Raw genomic sequence first — 19,721 nt, forward strand, 5'->3', positions numbered from 1 at the left:
TAGCCAAAGTAATCTTGAGAAAGAAGAGCAGAGATGGAGGAATTATGCTTCCTGGCTTCAGACTATACTACAAAGCTACAGTCATCAAAACAGTATGGTACTGACACAAAAACAGACACATAGATCAGTGGAACAGAAGAGAGTCCATAAATAAACCCACGTACTTATGATAAGTTAATCTGTAACAAAGGAGGCAGGAATATACATTGGAGAAAAGACAGGTTCTTCAATACCTGGTGCTGGGAAAACTGGAAAACTATACGTGAAAGAATGAAGTTAGAATATTCTCCAACACTATATAGAAAAGTAAACTCAAAATGGATTAAATACCTACGTGTAAGACCATATACTATAAAACTCCTAGAGGAAAACATAGGCAGAACACTCTTTGATATAAATCATATTGATATTTTTTTGGCTCCATCTCCTAAAACAAAGGATATAGAAGCAAAAATAAACAAATGGAGCCCAGTTAAACTCAGAAGCTTTTGCACAGCAAAAGATAAATTAAAAAAAACAACCTACTGAATGGAAAAAATATTTGGAAATGATATGACTGATGAGGGGCTAATATCCAACATATATAAACAGCTCATACTACTCAACACCAAAAACACAAACAACCCGATTAAAAAATGGGCAGAAGAACTGAATAGACATTTTTCTGAAGAGGAAATGCAGATGGCTAACAGGCACATGAAAAGATGCTCAACATCTCTAATCACCAGGAAATGCAAATCAAAACCACAGTGAGATACCACCTCACGCCTATCAGAATGGCTATCAAACAACACAAATAACAAAAGTGGGCAAGGATGTGGAGAAAAGGGAACCCTCATACACTGTTGGTGGGAACGTAAATTGGTGCAGCCACTATAGAAAACAGTATGGAGGTTTCTCAAAAAACTAAAAACAGAACTACCATATGCTCCAGCATTTCCACTCCTGCGTATATATCTGGGAAAAACAAAAAAACTAATTCAAAAAGATACATGTGCCCCAATGTTCATAGCAGCATTATTTACAATAGCCAAGATATGGAAGCAACCTAAGTGTCCATCAGTAGATGAGTGGATAAAGAAGATGTGGTCTGTCTATACAATGGAATACTACTCAGCCATAAAAAAGAATGAAATTTTGCCATTTGCAGCAACATGGATGAACTTGGAGGGCATATTGCTAGGTGAAATAAGTCTAGACAGAGAAAGACAAATACTGTATGATACCTCTTATATGTGTAATCTTTAAAAATACAACAAACTAGTGAATATAGTAAAAAAAAAAAAGCAAGAAAAAAAAAAAAGCAGACTAACAGATACAGAGAACAAACCAGTGGTTACCAGTAGGGAGAGTGAAGAGGGGAGGGGGCAATATGGGCTTAGGGGATTAAGAAGTACAAATTATCAGGTATAAAATAAGCTACAAGTATATATTGTACAACATGGGGAATATAGCAAATATTTCAGTATCTATAAATGGAGTATAACCTTTAAAAATTGTGAATTACTATATTGTACATCTGCAATTTATATAATAGTATACATCAACTATACTTCAATAAAAAATTTTTTTTAACTTAAAAGCATTTTATAAACTTAATTTTATTGTTTTGTGGCTTTATTGGATTTTAACTTGTATATCTGTTGTAGTTTTGGGTTCTTCCTAAGAACTCTAACAAAAATATAACTTGTTTTATATTTTTACATGCTTAATTGTAATGAAAATATTCTTAAGACAGATAAGAATAGTTTACTTTTAAATGGTATGTATATAAGTTGAGTTTGAGGAAGTCTGATTTATGCCTGTATTTTCAACTTAGATTCTATATATTCGTGGAGGTGATTTTTCAATTCAGGATTTTTTCTCCTTTGTTCCTTATCAACAATATGAACAGGTTAAAAAAAAATGAAGTTCTGATTAATAATGACATGGAGCTGAAGTTTTATATATTGTAATGAGAATGGTTTCCTTAGGTTCCTTACAGATTGACCTAAAATCAGTTTCAGAAAAAGAGTTTCATAAATGATGAGACAAACGAAAAGAAAAGGTACACAAATATACACATATGCAGGTAGCTAGGTAGACTGAGATATGGTATGAAATTCCTGTCCCAGGATAAAGACTTTATAATTGAGCAACATATTTAGAGAGAGTTTGGTGATTAAATTACCTTTTTAGTTAGTTTTAAACATTTTCTAATTGCACAAAAATATTTTTGACTTCTCAGATTTATATGGCTTATACTTGTGTTTATACTAAGGTTACCCTCTCTTTTCTAAGAACATCCATCTCTTATTATTTCTCATATCTGGAGACCTATGTACCCCGCCCATTTCCTCTTCCTGGTGATATCATGTGTGCCAAGTGTCCATGTTGATGCCCAGTGTGCAGTGGGGACTAAGTAAGTTGTAGCCCTTGCTCTTACCTCAGTATAAACTTAGATACTTACGGGAATCAAATGGAAAAGCAAAAGTAAGTAGGTTTTACTTGAAAAATGTTAGAGTTCCCCAAGTGGAATGATCTTAGAAATCAGGAATTCTAGCCTTTGTACAAAGCACCTCCCCACGAAACCTCTCCCATAGGAGTCTTTCCAGACATGTCAACACTTAGTGGCAGAAAACTCAGGGCCACACATTTCTAATTGTCTGCCAGTTCTCACCAAGTTGATTAGAGATGTGACTCCCAGAAAAGTGTATCAGTACTATACCTTATCTGGTCTCGTGCAGCCTGAGAGAATGTATGCTTCCTGTGTCAGCTCCTCAAGTATTTGAAGAGAGTAAACATTACAATTTAAGCCGAGTGCACTGAACTGTTTCTGAGACCTGAGGATTTGAAGTCTCACGTCCTCAGTTGCCTTTCTCATTCTGGTTCTTGGCATCCCTTTGCAGTCGAGATGTTATCCAGAAATGGACACACTGTTCATAATATGGTCTGGTCACATTAGAGTAAAAAGGTCCACATGTTCTGTATACATTTTACTTAACATAACTTGAGACTGCATTTACATCCTGGGAATTCTAATTCCCTTTGTATCAAGAAATAAAGAAGGGGTGATTTCTTTTAAATAGCTTCATTTATTAAACGTTCAATTTAAATGTCTTTATCTTAATCGACTGTTGCATAGAATGAACCAAAATTGCTCTGAGCATTTTAATTCTGCTGCTTAATCATGGAATATATTGTGGCTCTGGGCAGGAATGAGAATATCAGTCTTCTTGATTCCGTTGCTGTCTGATTCCATTGCCGCGGCATCTTGAGCTTCGCCCTCAAGTACCGTGGTCCTTTCCTTTGTCACCAGGTCATGCCGCTCTTCCTACATGGATGAGGACTGTGACTCACTGGCCCTCTGCGATCCCATGCAGAGGATGAACTGTGACCCCATGCAGAGGATGAACTGTGACGTTGACAGCCTCCCTGAGAGCTGCTTCGACAGCGGCTTGTCTACCCTGAGAGACTCCAATGAGTATGACTCGGAGGTGGAGTACAAGCACCAGAGGGGGTTCCAGAGGTCGCACGGCACACAGGAGAGCTTTGGGGGTGACGCTTCAGACACAGACGTAAGCCCCAAAGTCACTGCTCTCCTAGGCCTGATCTTCGATAGAAATATGTATACCGCCCTGTTTGACTTTAATCTGTTGTGGGCAAGGTTTTAAAGATCATACATGTGAAACAGAGTCAGGAGAATGGTTTTCTCTACAAAGTAGGGAAAACTCTCACAGGTTTCCTCTTGTGGCCATTCTGTTCCATTAACAGCATTGACTGTAGATTCAGCTGCATATTTTTCCTTTTAATTCTCAATATTTATGTGTAATGAGATACTTTGTTTTTTAACGGCTGACTTTTCAAAAAAAACAATACAGGTTCCTGATATAAGGGATGAAGAGACATACAGCTCGGAAGGCGTGGCCCCAGACTGGAAGCCCCAGGGGTCTGCTAGTGAAGGCAGCGTCCTTAACTCCTCGAGAAAGCCCATCTCAGCACTCTCACCACAGGTAGGTGGTCTCGGAGGCACTTTTATTCATGAACACTGTTCATTTTCATGCTGTATAACTGACGAGGAAGAAAGCTGGCACTCCATGGTCACCCACTGTGGCTTTCTTCCCCTAGACAGACATGGTGGACGATAACCATAAATCTGCCGGCTCCCAGAAGGCTTACAAGATTGTGCTTGCTGGCGATGCTGCAGTGGGGAAGTCCAGTTTCCTCACGAGACTTTGCAAGAATGAATTTCGAGGAAATACAAGTGCCACCCTGGGTACGGTTCCTTTTTCAGTGGATAATGGGGAAATGACCTTCTTTAGCTTTATTCTATTTCCTTTAGGGATTATACACACAGATACACAGACCTCTCTCTCTTTCTCTCTCTCTGTATAATGCACGTGTAATGGGGTGCGTGTGTGCATGTGCTTGTGTGTATGTGTCCTTGTCTATAGAATAGTCCTCCTATGTTTTGGCTAAGGCATAAATTTGGGAAAGGAAGACTAACAAAGGACTAAGGTATCTACTTACCCAGTGAGATCAACCAAACCAAGTTTAGAGCCAGAGATGACAAGATTCATTTTTTCAGCAAGCATTTCCTGGGTCCTACTGTGAGCCACATACTGTAGGCACTATGGATACACAACAGACAAAGCTGACTAAATCCCAGCCCCCAAGGAACTTTCATCCCAAAGGAGAGAAATAGATGGAAAACAAATTTAAAAATGAGGTTTGAGAGAGGTGCACTTTCACATAGAGTGCCCAGGGAATGCCTTTATGATCAGGTGTCACTTGATGTTGATAAAGTGACATTTATGTCGGCCAGTTTGTTATTATGGTCAAAATCATAGCCGGGTGTATGTTCCCTCCCTTCCTGCACAACGGAATACGTGAGTAATATGTCTCAGAACAAGGAAAAAGTCGTGTTCTGATTGCCCAAATTTGCATAATAATCAGGAAAAGGAGTTGAAGATATGCAAATTATCTTTTTTTTTCATCTAAGGAGTTCTTATTTTGATAACCAGAAATGTTACGACAGATTGATTACCCTCTTCACAATGAGTGTCTTTGTAAATTTATGGTTCTCTGTTATACCCTTCAAGATAACAAAGCTGAAAGTTCACTTCAACTTGTCATAAAAAGACTACAACATTTTGTTCAGTTGCTAGGGTGCATGGCATATCTATATATCATATAGACGTACATGTATACATATACATGCACACACGTATACACCTGCATATACACATAGGCATATTTATGTGCATGCACACACACAGAGGTAACTGAGTCCATCTAATTACATGGACAAATAGAATATAGATTTTCCTTTTGTCCATAGATTAACTCCTTCCCCAAGTCAGCCAACCTGCAGACATGCGTCTGTGCAGATGTGTGGTCTGACTTATAATTAGTATGTGAAGGTCCCTCTCCTTGAAGGCCAGGTTCATCTCTCTCTACCTCACTGAACATTAGCTTATTGGCACTTGTCTCATCTAAAGAGGGCTTGAAAGTAAAAACCAGTGGAATTGTTTACATCATATTCTCCATGTTCTCTTATTATATTCTTTTTCAGGAGTCGATTTTCAAATGAAAACTCTCATCGTGGATGGAGAGCAAACAGTCCTGCAGCTCTGGGATACGGCCGGTCAGGAGAGGCAAGTGCTTTTCATGATGCTTTGGGTTCTGCCGAGGTTTGCACAGACAAGCCTTTGTAGGATGCCTGGTGTTTTTATACTCATAATTATGTAATTCTGATATAGTATGCTCGCTTTTTTCCACCTCCTCCTTCACTGATCCATCGTTGTGTGAGAAGAGGATGTTTAAGCTTCCTTTGAACTGTTGACCCACTGGGAAAAAGAGACTGCCCTTTCCTAACAAGAGAATTGCAGTGAGACAGGACCTTATCCTGCATTCTTTGCTGGTGGCCCGAAGCATCAAGCCTAGGTTTTAATCTTATCCAACTCTTTGGAAACACACTCCGTCCAGTTGTTCAAGTGTGGGAGTACCTGCTGACCTCTATAACCAGGCACCATTCAGGGTGTTCAGATTCAGCAGTGAGCAAATGGACACAGGTACCTGCCCACATGGAGCTCATTTTCTCTAGCAGCTTGGGAGTATCAGCATTTTAAAAATCTGTGTGGTTGGCATAGTACTTGAGATCCTGTGAAATACTGCACTTGGTTTAGAGTTAGGACACACAGGTGGAGGTGTGCTCTTCCTGCTGGACCCGCAACGCCCCGTGTATGTGTGTTATGTGTTCCACATGGTTAGTTCCTCCACCTGCCCACCAACAATACTCCCTACCAACAACCCCAAAAAATCGTATGTCTCTGATGTGCGTCTCCTTCCATCCTTCTCTGTGTACCACACATGGGTTCTGGAAGCTTGTTGCCGAGCTGAAATTTTTAGACATTATGGTCTCAACCTTGTCCTGGTTATGCTTTGGAGTTTGTAGACATTCTTGGGATTGGTGGGAAAAAATGATTGGCTTTTCTAAATCACTAGCCGAGATTCTTACCCTGTTACCTGTCACCAGGTCATTCTAGGCCTCGGGGAGGGCAATTTCACAGTAATTGGTTACCATTGGATTCTTCTCAGCTGGGGCTTGTTTTAGAAGATGAGAAAAAAGTGAGCATGAGAGAATGAGACGGCACCAAACCGACTGACTGATCAGAACCGTTACTCACATGCTTTTCTCTTTTCCAGATTCAGAAGTATCGCTAAGTCTTACTTCAGAAGAGCAGATGGTGTTTTGCTGCTGTACGATGTCACGTGTGAGAAAAGCTTTCTTAATGTACGGGAATGGGTAGATATGATTGAGGTAAGAAATCAAAACAGAGAGACAGAAAACTTACACGGGAAAGTTAGAGGCTGTCTCGGAAAATGCTGTTTCTCTTCTCTGTCCAAGTGAACTTGAGTAGAAACCCCTGATCCAGGCTGTCAGGAAGGACTGGATTGAGAAGCAGGTTCCCAGTATCGGTCTCTTCCTCAGCAGCTGGGCAAGTTCCCACAGAGCCAAGGATGCTGCTAAAGTGAGCTTCTGGGGAGAAAAAAAATCTTGGGTTCTGAAAGAGGAAATCAGAACCCCATTGGCAGCAAGTAAAACTTCAGGCAACCCAAGAAGGAGCGGCAGCTCAGAAACAAGGGGGTGATGGGGCTGGGGTGTAACGTGACAGGCTGTGTAATAGGAGACCCATGTGTGCTAGAAGCATAAGTGAAACACGACCTGGCTGTGAGCTTGAGCCGGGTCCGAATTCTATAGGAACTGCATTCTCAACCTTATTTTTTTCTGGTAGTGATTTGGGTCTTTACACATTCCAAGGTACCACTGAAACCAGCAGTTGGTATTTTAAACCTGGGTGGGAGCTATCTGTGTTTTCCTTTGGTCAAATAAGATGGTGTCATTCATCTGAGAAGCTTTCACATTCTTTGTTTTATGGTAAATAATTTTTTTAAGTAGGAAGTAATTTCAACCACAGTTAATATGCTACCAGCAGTTATTAATCACCATGGTTCGGCATCAGTCTCCTGGTTCAGCATACTCTTTCGGAAGAAACAAAACAAAACCAGTAGCTAACACAGGTTTTCAAGCAGGTCTTTTATCTGTAAATTTTAACAGGCATTAAGTGCAGTGGGGGCTGAACAGAGAACTGATTGCTATCTGATCTCAAGTTAGCCCCAGATTCTTCAGTTAGGCTTCTCATACCTGTAAAACACCAAAATGAATGTTCTCTTTCTCACTAAAGAAGTAATGTAAGAAATGACTGAAGTTGCAGTAAGACCCAGGCAATGATAAATAAACGTGCCTTTTGTTCAACTGAAATATCATGACTTAAAATTATAAATACAACGAAAGTGTGTTGACATTTATGTAGTATTTTTATTTCACAAAATTTTCCACACGTTATATTAATCCCTGTAACATATCTGAGAAAAGAAGTAGGAAATGTAATGTTATCCTCACTTTTCATGAGAAACCTGAGGCATAGAAAGTGTATGACGCTTGCTTTTAGTTATTTAGAGGTTAGGGGTAGCAGGGGGAGTTGGACATCCTGATTCAACACTGGTTGCTCCTTTGATTAAGCACCAGAGTGAGCAGCAGATTAAGGAAAAATCTTTTGCTGTCAAGAAAGGCTCTCCAAGGTAGTTAGTACGTAGAGGAGGGGCATCGCCTCAAGGGAACAGGTGGACCTCCCTGGGATAGACCAGTGAGTTCGGAGAATAACGGAGAATCCCAGCTAACTCATACCTAAGTGATATTTAAGATCTATAGCAAAACCTTTTATTGTTGAAACTGTTGGACTTGGTCTTCATTTTAAGACTTTGGATTATACTCAAGAAAAGGAGGCACAAAGGCAGGCTCGGCCATATAGTAATGAAATAGCCCTTAGTGACCAGCTGTGGCCTCTGCCAGGGGCCCCATTACCATAATTTGATAAATAAATTAGCACCTACATGTGGTAAGTGTAGCTATCCCTATTACTTTTCATGTGGTCTAAAAAGGAAGAAAACTGTATTCAAGAAGAATTTTTGAATTTGTTATGGAGAGAAAATTAGACACCATCAGACTCTGACTTTCACTTATCACAGTGAACCTTTGCCCCGGCTCACCTTTTCTAATTTGAGGAAATTCTACTGACGCTATCTCAGTGGGCACAATAAGAGTGGGTAGAAACCAATGGTGAGATCGTTGGGATAGGCCAGAGGCCTGAGAAGCAGTAGAATGTCTATGAATTAATCATTAATGCACTTAAACTGAAAACCACTGGGTTACAAAATCTTGTGATAAAATTATGGCCATTTACTTGTGTCACGAGTTATTTATTGATTGAATACTTGGGTAAAAATTGGATGGAGACACTTGAGACATGAGATCTCTTCCCAACTTCTACACATTCAAAAGTATTTTAGGCATGGTAGGGAGGGTACAGCTCAGTGGTAGAGCACATGCTTAGCATGCATGAGGTCCTGGGTTTAGTCCCCAGTACCTCCATTAAAATAAATTAAATAAATAAACCTAATTACCTCCCCAGGTAAAAAATAAAAATAAAATAAAGTAAATCTAAATATATGTATATATATTTGGAGGGGGGCATACCTGTTTTGTGCGTGTGCTATGCTAGTGCCTGCTGTATATCCATTAATAAAATGGAGCTTGTACTCGAGTAGGGGAGACAGAACACTCAACAAACAAATAAAATAAATAGAATGATAGAAAGTGATAAATGTTGTAGAAACAAAAAGAGGGCAGGGAAAGGGGGGCTTATGGCGAGGCGGTGGGTTGCAGGGAGTGTGGTCAGGGTAGACTCACCAGAAGGTGATATTTGAGTCAAGACTTGAAGGAGGTGCCGGTATTTACCTGTATGACTTTGAGAAGTCATTTAGACGCTCGGATTCTTGGCTTACTTCATCGAATATTTGATTAACGGCTTCCCTCTGAGGCCCCTCTGGATCCCGAGCAGTTCCCCACTGAACACAGTTACTTAACACATTAGTGGGCGGGCTGTCTGGTTTGGGTGGGCCTTTCATTTCCTGCTCCCCTGCGCTTTTATTTCACTCTGGTGAGTTCGGTTGGAGGAAAATGGTCCGAAGAGAAAGGAAGTCAGATATAATTTCACTGTCTTTAAGGCTCATGTCCTGATTCCATGCCAGGTGCAGCACCACACTGGATGAGCACCTGGATGTCTTTAGGCGCTGCAGAGTCATTTCCCCACATCTCAGTCAGGGCTGCTGCTTCTCTTGTCCAGGAACCAGAAACCTGTTTTTCTAGTCAGGTTGTCTTCTGTTCTCATCATAGCTTGCTGAGGTGGGATGTGCCGTCACTGACCCCTTCATTTTCCAGTTAGGGAAACGGAGGCAGAAACAGGCGGAGACAGCGGCCAGGGCGGGGTCTCAAACTTGGCTGCCTCCCCGCTCTTCCATCCTGCCAGCCAGCTCCTCTGAGTGCTGGGATGGTGCGGCGGAGCGCTGTGCTGCCTCGGGGGCCTCATTCCAAGGATCCGGTGCTCTGAATGATCATTCCTTGACTCCTCACAAGAAGAACGTTGACCTTGAGGCCTTCATATTGTGCTTCTGTTATAAACCAGACAGCAGCGGGTGTGGAACTGCCAAACTTCACTTTTGCCCCATTACAGCTGAGGGAATGCTCGTGTGTTTTGTACCTGGGATAATGAAGTTGACTTGTAGTAACCACTGTTAGGAGTGAAAATTGTAGAAAATAATGTGGGCACCACAGCCAGATAGAATTCTGTGGTCCTGCCTCTTGAGTTTGTATTGGTTTGTATAGTGGGAAGGGCGATGGAGTCTGTTGAACCCTGGCCCCGGCCCTCACAAGGTCTTCTTGAACCGCTCTGAACTTCAGTGTTCTCACCTGGCAGTGGGGAAAAGTTTGGCTCTTTTTAGAGCCAGTTTGAGGTTTAAAGACATTGTACATCACGTGGCACATCAGGGGCATTTGGAAGTGGTGGCCGTTGTAGTCATCTTCCTCATAACTTGTCCAGTGTTTGACATCTGCACAACTTTGTTCTTTTCTTCGTGGTAGGATGCAGCCCATGAGAGCATTCCTATCATGTTGGTAGGAAACAAGGCTGATCTTCGTGACGCTGCTGAAGCAGAGGGACAAAAATGTGTCACAGGGTTCTTTGGAGAAAAACTGGCCATGGTAAGAGTGAGAGAGGGTCCAAACTGGAGGGGTCTTCAGCTTTTTGTCTGCCTTTGCTGAAGAGGTGGAGGTTTTGTTGACAAACCTCCACTCTGTTTGATGGGTCTTCTGTCCTTATATAGACAGAACTCCCAGTGGCCCCCCTCTGCCCCATGAATGTAAGTAATTGCACCAAGAATTAAATCACTTGTAGAGGTAAAACAGTCACCTGATCATTTTCCGCACTGAGTATCAATGACAAAGAGGAGGCAAAGTTATTCCGTCTTCCTCTTCACTCTTCCCCGGTTCCTGGAATCCTTCTCTCGTCCTGGAATCCAGGCAAAGGAAGAAGAATGGGTGTCCTATTTTGAAAAGATGGGTTTGGTTCCAGAAGGTCCCTTTGCCAAGGGGCAGCAGATGTTGCAGTGTGTCTCCTGGGTGAAGGGGTGAAGAGAATTGAAAGACTCGTTCTTTTCTCTAGGATTTGTACTCAGCTGGAATAGCATACGCTAATTTTTGGATATGCATTTGCATAAAGGATAGACCCCATTCTGTCCAGATTATTACCGTGGGCAGTGTTTATTGTCTCATTATTACCCTTGTGTCAGAATGCTGCACGGTCCTCCTGTGACTTGTCTTACCAGAACAAGGAATCAGGTGCTCCTTGGGTCAAATAAGTTCTTACTGTAACCGTCTGGTTTGACGTTGCTGTCTGTGGTCAGAACAGACAGCAACCATGAACGGACTGCTCTGTAGCATATATGTGTGAACTTTAAAGAGAAGTTTCAATTTCATTATTTGAAGTTGGAATTGTTTCATGTTTTAAATTTTAGAACTGTGAACAAAATATGATAAACATCAAAACTAGGCAGTGAAATACAAAAGAGATTCATTCAACACATATTTAATGGTATCCACCATATGAAAAGCACTTCCCTGTGAGCTGAGCAAAGGGTAGAGAACAAAGCAGACTGTCCTTGCCCTCACATAGTTTACCGTCCGGGGGGGAGACAGACATTAAGCCCATGTAACCCACACATCCCCCGGGAGATCTCATAGTTCCTGGACACATGCCAGTTTCATTCCCTCCCCATGATGTCTCAGATTTCCCAAGGTTTGCTGACTTAATATGCATCTCATGACCTCCATCCTCCTGCATCCTCAAAGGCAGTCTCCATTTAACCCCATAACATCCTGGCTATGAAACTCAGCAACAGCACTGCCCACTTCTACTAGAAATACAGTCATTTGGGGTATTTCTTTGTCTTTTCTATGGATTTGGGGGCTCATGGGTAAAGGTTTCACAGTCGTCTTTCCCCATCGTTTGGTTCTTGCCTCCCTCCCTGCTCCAGAGCACTCACCACACCACCCACCTTATCCCACACAGGACTGTGTAACCCACACCCAGCCCCACAGCACATACAATTCTCCTTTCCTAAGGGGAGTTGTCTCCAGCTTGTTAGACCAAGACACACAAAAATAACTTCATCAGTTAAACAGTCATGGAAAGTGCTATGCTGGAAAAATAACATACGCCAGATTTTGTAATAGGAAAACCTAATACCGAGTTTTCAGAGTTAGAAAACACTTAATCTTAACTTTGGGAAAGGATTACCTAAAAATCTAGAAGGTATGCAGAAGTCAGCCTAGTGAAGGGGTTAACAGGGGCAGGGGATAGCCTAGGTAGTGGGAACAGCAAGTGCAAAGGTCCTGAGGTAGGAGGGAATTTGGAGCATTGGAGAAATAGAGGGACGACCAGAGTAACTTGAGCATTGTGAGGGAGGGAGAGTGGCGGCAGGTCAAACTGGGAGGTTGGCTGGGGCCACAAACAAACTAGGCCTTGTCAACCGGGTATGCATTTCAACACTACTTGAGAGGGATGGGAAGCACTGAAAGGTTTGAAGCAGGAGAGTGATGTGATTGATGATCATATGCGTAACCACTGGGGGGTTGAATAATAGAGACCTAGAAAATGTCCATAGGTTTTAGCAACACAAAGGCTGCTGAATCTTGATAGGAAAAGATAATAGGGGGGAAGGGGTGTGTGTTAGCTGCTGGCCAAGAGGAGACAGACTTTTGATGGACATTTAATGCCTGAGTGGTTACCTTAAGGTATCATTTTTCTCTCTCTAAAATTATTTGATAGAGAACATTTGGTAGCATGTGTGACTCTTCAGAAATAAGAGCCTTAAAACATAAAATTTTGTATTGTGGCTTTTGAGGGCGGCGGGGTACGAAATAAAAATCCTCTGACTAAGAACTGTTCCTGGAATAACTAGACTCAAACCTGTTTTTTTTTTTTAAAGTATTGAAACCAAATACTTTAAAGAATTTGAATCCAATTTCTTAGCTGTTAGTTTTGGCATACTCAACAGGGGAATATTTTTATTTTATTTTATTGGTTTTAAAAGCTAACATTTCAGGAAACCAATTAAAGCCTTCATTTAATGGTTTGGGTTTTTTTTTTTTCACAGACCTACGGAGCATTATTTTGTGAGACAAGCGCCAAAGATGGTTCGAATATAGTGGAAGCTGTTCTCCATCTTGCTCGGTAACATTTGCTTATATTTGGAAAACTGGATGTAGAATTGAGTTTTCTCTTAGCTATTGCCTGTGTCAGATTTCTTGACCATAACACAAATCTCCATTGGAAAACACTGTCTCATCTTTCAGTAGTGGTTGGAGAAACAATTAAACATAGTTTTTATAAAAACTGGTAGTACTGCTTATTCACTGTGAACTTTGGCAAGATACCTTTACTGCCAAACAAAGCAGGTGCATCTGAGGTGTCGTTGACATTTCTGCAAAATGTCACCACAAAGCTAATAGTTGACATGTGTGAATCACTTCCAGGAACCAGATTTTAAATACAAGAGACTATTATGAATATCTATTATGACATTTTCCAAGGTAAAAGAAAAAAAACTCCACAAAGTAAATTATGTATCATGCCAGTTGGAACCACCTTGTTTAAAGTATTACCCAGGTTATTATTAAGCTAAAGCAGTGGTGTTAATCATAAATAATATTTGGAGATGTGGGTTAGAATGAAAATTGAATCATTGAGGAACTTAGATTTAACTGTGAGAATTTTAATCCTTGCAGTATTCTTAGGAAATAACAATGTTTTCCCTTAGATTTATTTCTTCTTCCTAGTTTTCTGCCACAAATGAAAAGGTGATTCTTTGCTGGTCTAAAGGGATTAAATACACCAAAAAAAAAAAAAACAGAGAGAGAGAGAGAATTAAAATGTGCATTGATAAACTCCAGGCCAGTGATCTTTAATTGCTGACAAAGCTAAAACATAATTTTAGGCATGTAGTTCTTTTCCAGATCATTTGTGAGAGTCTGGTTTTATAAGAATCTTTAGTACAACAGAGGGCTCAGCGCTACCTCAGCCTTAGGCAGGGCGTGCTGAATCGCTGCCCCGCCTGAGCAGGAAGGGATGCTGCAGGTCAGGCCCTCTGTGTGGCTGTTGGCTTCTGCCCAGCTTATGGAGGACTGTTGTGTCAGGAGGCTCAAGGTCCAATCTTAAATCTACCCCGAACAGCTGTGGAGTCTTGACTGAGTCCCTGTCTTCCTTCAGGCATCTCTGATCTGCAAAATGAGGGAGGAGCCGAAGAAAAGGACCCCTAAGGCCTTTTCTAGTTCTGATAGTCTATGATTCTCTGTATAACAGCTTGGACTCCACTGAGTAACGTTATCACTGTTTAACGCTGACTTATCTTTTGGGGTCATGATACAGTTAAATGACTCCAAATTGCCACAGTCACACCCAGAGGGCAGAATCGATTCTCTTTATTGTATCATAAAGATAGGAGAGCCGGAAGCCGCCTGTGCCTCTCCCCTTCTGCTCTTGCTGGCGCGTTGGGTCAGCCCAGCAGCCACCCTGTTTACAGGGCAGCTGCTTTGCTGAAAACACAGATGTGCAGAAGCACTTGATAACAAGATCACATCTTGTGAATCACTTATCAAGGAGCTTTTTAAATTGTTATTGCATTATGGCCTGGTTTGAGGCCTCCAGGTTAGTTATGTTAACAATGTGTTAAATGTGAAAATTATATATAAAGCAAACATGTAAAGAATTTCATTTGCTTTATACTGCGCTATCAGATTTGCTAGTCAGAATACCCAAGACTTAAATGAAACTGGCATAGTTTCCACAGGTAAAATTACCACTTAAGAAAGTTTTATCACCTTCAGAATGTTATATATAATGCAGAACACATAAGTTCTTGATTTAGATCTCGTAATTCCCAGCCCTGTCACTTTCATGTCATGGCATAAAACTTGGAACTAGAAGAGTTTATGGATTTGCATTATGTGAAACAGAGTTTGTTTTTGAAGGGAGGCCATAAATGTTTGGTTAACAACCTGAACTCCTCTGCTATTTCTTGGAAAACCTCTCAATCCCAGGATAAGTTTCTCCTGGAAATGCAGTTTCCCCGTAGGGCTGACAGGACATTCATTCCAGCCATTGTCCACTGGTAAGTAACTTCGCCATCACAAGAGCCACAGGCTTTAATCATTCTGCAACAGATTCAAGTTCAACAGGCATTAAATCAGTCAATGGCCTGAAATCTGAGAAAAACACAAAAAGCTCGGGCTGATGTTATCAGTTCAGCACCATTACTAAGCCCATTGGGTGTAAATCTGTCCATAAGATTGAGTCATTTAAAATGCAGGTGTTGGGGGAGGGCATAGCTCAGTGGTAGAGTGTGTGCCTACATGCACAAGGTCCTGGGTTCAATCCCAGTACTTCCACTAAAAATAAATAGATAGAAGCCTAGTTACCATCCCCCCCAAGGAAAACAAAACAAAAATAAAAATAATAAAATAAATAAAATAAAATAAAATGTAGTTGTTAAGCATATGGTAGCTTTTCATGAGGTAATTTAATTTGCCCTGCCGTAATCCTTTTTTTAGATGTTTGGAATTATATCTTCATGATTTCCATAAAATGGGGTGTACCCACATTTTTGGTAGATTAAAGAAACTGAAGGCCAGGTGAACAACATGGGTTCCCATCTTTCTCCCTTAATATTTGCTTTCAGGTTCAATAATGACTGCATTATTGTGCGTGCTCAGCATGAAAGGCCTGTAGAGGTAGCAGGTGATGTAAGACAGGCTGTGCAATGTCACATGAGTTGTATTAGTTTTCTACCAAGAGTAGTCTGTGTGTGTGCATGTGAGTGTGTGCACATGAGTGTACGTGCCTGTGCACATGTGTCTCTGCGTGCACGTGTGCATGTAGGCATGTGTGCACTGCGGCGTGTGTGTGTCTATGTGTGCGTGCATGAGGGTGCGGCCTGGGGCTCAGAATGCAACTTTGAGAATGAATCTCAACTTTGCCACTTCTCCAGCGGTGTGACCTAAGGGAAATTTTTTAATGTGCGTTTTTTTTAACTTCCTTTTCCTTTCATGTAAAATGGGGCACAACAAAATCATCTAGTTGTCTTGAGGATTAAATAAGTCAGCACTTACAAAGCATTTAGAACAGTCTGGATGGCACACAGCAAGTGCTCAGCAGTTCTGTTTTATTTCTACAGAACTGTTTGTGGTTCAGTTTTATACCTCAGTAATCTTCCTCCCTGTGTCTTTATGTCTCTCTCTCTCTGCAGGGAAGTGAAAAAAAGAACTGATGAGGATGACAGCAAATCTGTTACCAGTCTGAGTGGGACCAGTTCCAGAAAGTCAACCCAGATGAAGAATTGTTGCAATGGTTAAATCCAGAACATCCTTGGCCCAAGAAGCCTTCATTTCCAGAGTACCAAATGTGTGTGACTTTGCTTCCGACATAGAGTGGTGCATCCTGCGGACACTGTCAAATGGAGAGTATGTGGAATCCGAACCGTGCTCTCGGGTCCCTCCAGAACGTTGGCTTTTTTTTTTTTTTTTTTTTTTTTTGCTATGTTTCAGTGAATGATTTGGGCCCCCTGGTTAAATATACCTGTCTTGTCCCTACAGAGTCTTAACAGATAACATATAAATGTCTTTAAAGTAGTAAAACACACACACACACACACACACTTAGATCAAAGCTAGAGAAGTTCACTGACATATTAGATTCACATGATAGCTGACTTGGTAGATAACCTATAACATTTACTTCCAACTGGCAATACTAGAAAACTGGTAAAAGAGGGTTACCATCCTAGCTTTGCTGTAAACTAGCCTTGTGGTCTCGGACAGGTCACCAGCCCACATCAGATCCGTTTCCCCATCTGTAAGACAGGCAGCTTGGCCTTTCAGGCCTCAGCCCTCTCGGTTCTGCAGCTCTTCGAGCAGTGCTAAGGAGCACGTGATGGGCCACCGCTAATAAGGACTCTGGTCACTTGCACTTTTTAAATATTGGAGTATTCATTTTTCTCATTTCTTACACAAGAACAGAATTAAATTGAGGAAAAATAATGTTTTAAGCTCCAGTGGAGACAGGAATATCAATTTTTTTATGTATAAAGAAAAAAAGCATTTTTGCAATAAAAATAGTTTGTATATAAGAGGGTATTTTATAATCTCAGAATACGTATAAAGTCCATGGTTTGAATTCAATGTTAAAAGTTCTAATGAAAATATATATACCACATAAACACATGCTACTGAAAATACCATGCCCAGGAAAGGTGTCATTCTTAAACAAAAAAAACACCAGCAAGTGACTGCCAGGGGCTGGTGAAAGGGAGGAACTGAGAGTGACTGCTAATGGATGTGTGGTTTCTTTGGGGGGGTGATGAGAATGTTCTGGAATTGTATTGTGGTAATGTTTGTTTTTTTGTATTGTGGTAATGTTGCACAACTTTGTGAATATACTAAAAAAACCCCACTAAATTGTATATTTTAAATGGTGAATCTTATGGTATGTGAATTACATCTCATTTAACAAATACACTAACACCTAGAACAATTTAACATTTTGCCAAACGAAAATACTCATCCTAGAACGTCCCCTTGGTTTAAAAGCATAATCTCCAGCATCACGCAAATCCCCTAACTCCCTGGTTGCCAGCATTCACTTCCTTAAATAATGAACAGTGAAAGAAATGTATGGTTTTGGAAAATCATCTCTTTTGAGGAGTTGTGGTTAGGGGACAGGTGAATCAAAGTCCTTTGTCTGAGGTGACTCGTGACCCATCCTCACCAATGGCCTGTTGAGTCTTACTCTCCTAGAAACCGTACTGCCGCCCAGGCTTCCCCACTGAAATGTCTCCGAGAGCCAAAGGAGTCAACACCTGAACCCAGGGTGAGTTTTTGCTTTTGGTTTTCAGTGGCCTGCACCAACTAAGTTCCTCCTAACCAGAGACTTGAATTTACCTTGATTCATAGGACCAGGCCCCAAGTAGCATGCTGGAAAAACTTAAATAATAGCTCTTATTTATTGTACTACATAAGCTAAAAGCATCTCTTTTGTGGAATTAAAATAATTCCATGTAGCAGTTCTCCTCCTGTTTATGATTTTTTTGATCAGATCTTAAATTCCCCAAGCTTTATTTTTTTTTTAATGAAAATTGACCAGATATATTACACACACATTATAAATAGCCACACCGTCATGTAACTTTTCAAAGCATGCCTTCTCTGTGTTGAGGAGATCTAGGCATTTTTTACTGGAAAGTTGGTTCTGTCCTCAACAGCTCTACCATGGATTCCTGTTTTGTTTTTTCGTCCCAGGAAAAAAAAAATTCTAAATTTTTTAACTAAAAAGTATGCCTCGCAGGTGGGGAGTTGTCAAACTGAATCAGGGAAGGAGAGGTCGTTATTTCTGTGCCATGGTGAGGCGCAGGTTAGAATGGACACCCAGGTGTTGACATATGGTACTCCTGCTTAGGTGTTTGGTGCAATTGCACAAAACTATATTAATATAAATGTTATTGTGTCGTCTTTATTTATTTTCCCCCAAAGTGTCTATATTTGTCTTACAATATGTATATAAGAGTATACCTTTGGTACAGAAGTATTAACTTGGTCTTTGCTTCTGGAGTGTATTGATTAAATTAATTAGATTACATGGGCACCTCTGACAGACAAAGCAATCATCTTTAACTATTTAAACCTGTCATAAATATTTTTGCAACAAAATCTAAATGAGAGACTTACAGCTCTGGTTAGCAATCTTGTTTAAAGAAAAGGCTACTTACAGCTCTTTCAGTCGCCTTGTTAAGAAATCAAGATTATTACCAACATTTAATTTCGAGAAGGTGTTCTCAAATTTAAAGTATATTTTTGGTAAGAACAAAAATATCTAATGTTTTTAACTTAGACTTAATTTGATATATTTTCATAGGTCTATGCAAGTAACTCATCTTGTCTCAATTTTTCCTTTGAGAGCTTTTAAAATCACAATTATTCTACACTCTTTTTAATGTATCCTGACACATTGGATAGTATTTTAGTTTCGTCATGGAAAAGAACGTTAGACGTGAAGACATTTTTCATTGTTAACTTTTAGCCTCATGCATTTTCATAATTTATTTTTTTCCACTTGCTGCTTTATATGACATATGTCACATTTTATTTAATACTGAATGTGATTTGCATAAAGCCAAACTGCACAACCCTCTTGCTGAAGTTAAAATCGAGGTAAGATTTATTTTTGTATTTGTACAGTGATTGGCTTCAGAGTGACGGTTTTTGTGGGCTTTTATTGTAATATGTGTGTAAGAAATTTCATATGTATATATCAAGTAGGCCTCTAAGTATTGAATAATTATTTTATTATTTTGATTTACATGGTTTACATTTTCATAGTATCAGCTATACTTCATTTATACTGTTTATTTCTCTTCCATTAATAATTATCCCCAAAAGTATAATTTTTATAGCAATGCAAATGTCTAAGGAACTAAAAATATTTTCTGCATTGTCAATTCAATAAAGCATGCTTGCTTTGGTTTTCTGGGTGTTTCCTTCAGCTTTGCTGCAGGCATCCCTGAAGTAGTTTTAGTTCTAGGATGTGCCTACATGAAACGGTGCCTCTGAAACACTGGCCAGGGCAGCAGGCTTCAGGGAGAATAGAATGAACATGTGGTGGGCGGTGCTGCGGTACACCCAAGGGTCCACAAGATGGAAATGAACCCCCAGCAAAGCATATTGTTTTTGCAAG

The 19,721-nt window shown here is 40.4% G+C and overlaps 1 protein-coding gene and 1 long non-coding RNA gene across 10 annotated transcripts in view; one reads left to right on the forward strand and one right to left on the reverse strand.

Moving 5' to 3' along the window:
• Positions 1-19,510, forward strand: part of RASEF (RAS and EF-hand domain containing) — a 56,973-nt gene extending 37,463 nt beyond the window's left edge. For 2 of the 3 annotated variants that reach the window (XM_010967500.3, XM_074363131.1), the window contains 8 exons: positions 3,299-3,557; positions 3,861-3,992; positions 4,108-4,255; positions 5,555-5,636; positions 6,688-6,802; positions 10,523-10,642; positions 13,096-13,172; positions 16,243-19,510. In XM_010967500.3, coding sequence (XP_010965802.3) covers positions 3,299-3,557; positions 3,861-3,992; positions 4,108-4,255; positions 5,555-5,636; positions 6,688-6,802; positions 10,523-10,642; positions 13,096-13,172; positions 16,243-16,348 — 1,039 coding nt within the window. In that variant the 3' untranslated portion in view covers positions 16,349-19,510. The remainder of the gene's footprint in view (positions 1-3,298; positions 3,558-3,860; positions 3,993-4,107; positions 4,256-5,554; positions 5,637-6,687; positions 6,803-10,522; positions 10,643-13,095; positions 13,173-16,242) is intronic. The other variant, XM_074363132.1, reaches the window with a different exon arrangement.
• LOC123611975 (uncharacterized) overlaps positions 1-19,721 on the reverse strand; it is a 132,332-nt gene that overhangs the window by 12,777 nt on the left and 99,834 nt on the right. For 6 of the 7 annotated variants that reach the window (XR_012506774.1, XR_012506775.1, XR_012506770.1 and 3 more), the window contains 2 exons: positions 9,341-11,055; positions 6,837-7,021 (listed from right to left, as the gene is read on the reverse strand). The exons of the other annotated variant lie outside the window; for it this stretch is intronic. This is a non-coding gene — a long non-coding RNA (uncharacterized LOC123611975). The remainder of the gene's footprint in view (positions 1-6,836; positions 7,022-9,340; positions 11,056-19,721) is intronic. 7 annotated transcript variants of the gene reach the window in all.

The sequence above is a fragment of the Camelus bactrianus genome, chromosome 4 (genome assembly GCF_048773025.1).
Source record: "Camelus bactrianus isolate YW-2024 breed Bactrian camel chromosome 4, ASM4877302v1, whole genome shotgun sequence".
Lineage (NCBI taxonomy): Eukaryota > Metazoa > Chordata > Mammalia > Artiodactyla > Camelidae > Camelus > Camelus bactrianus.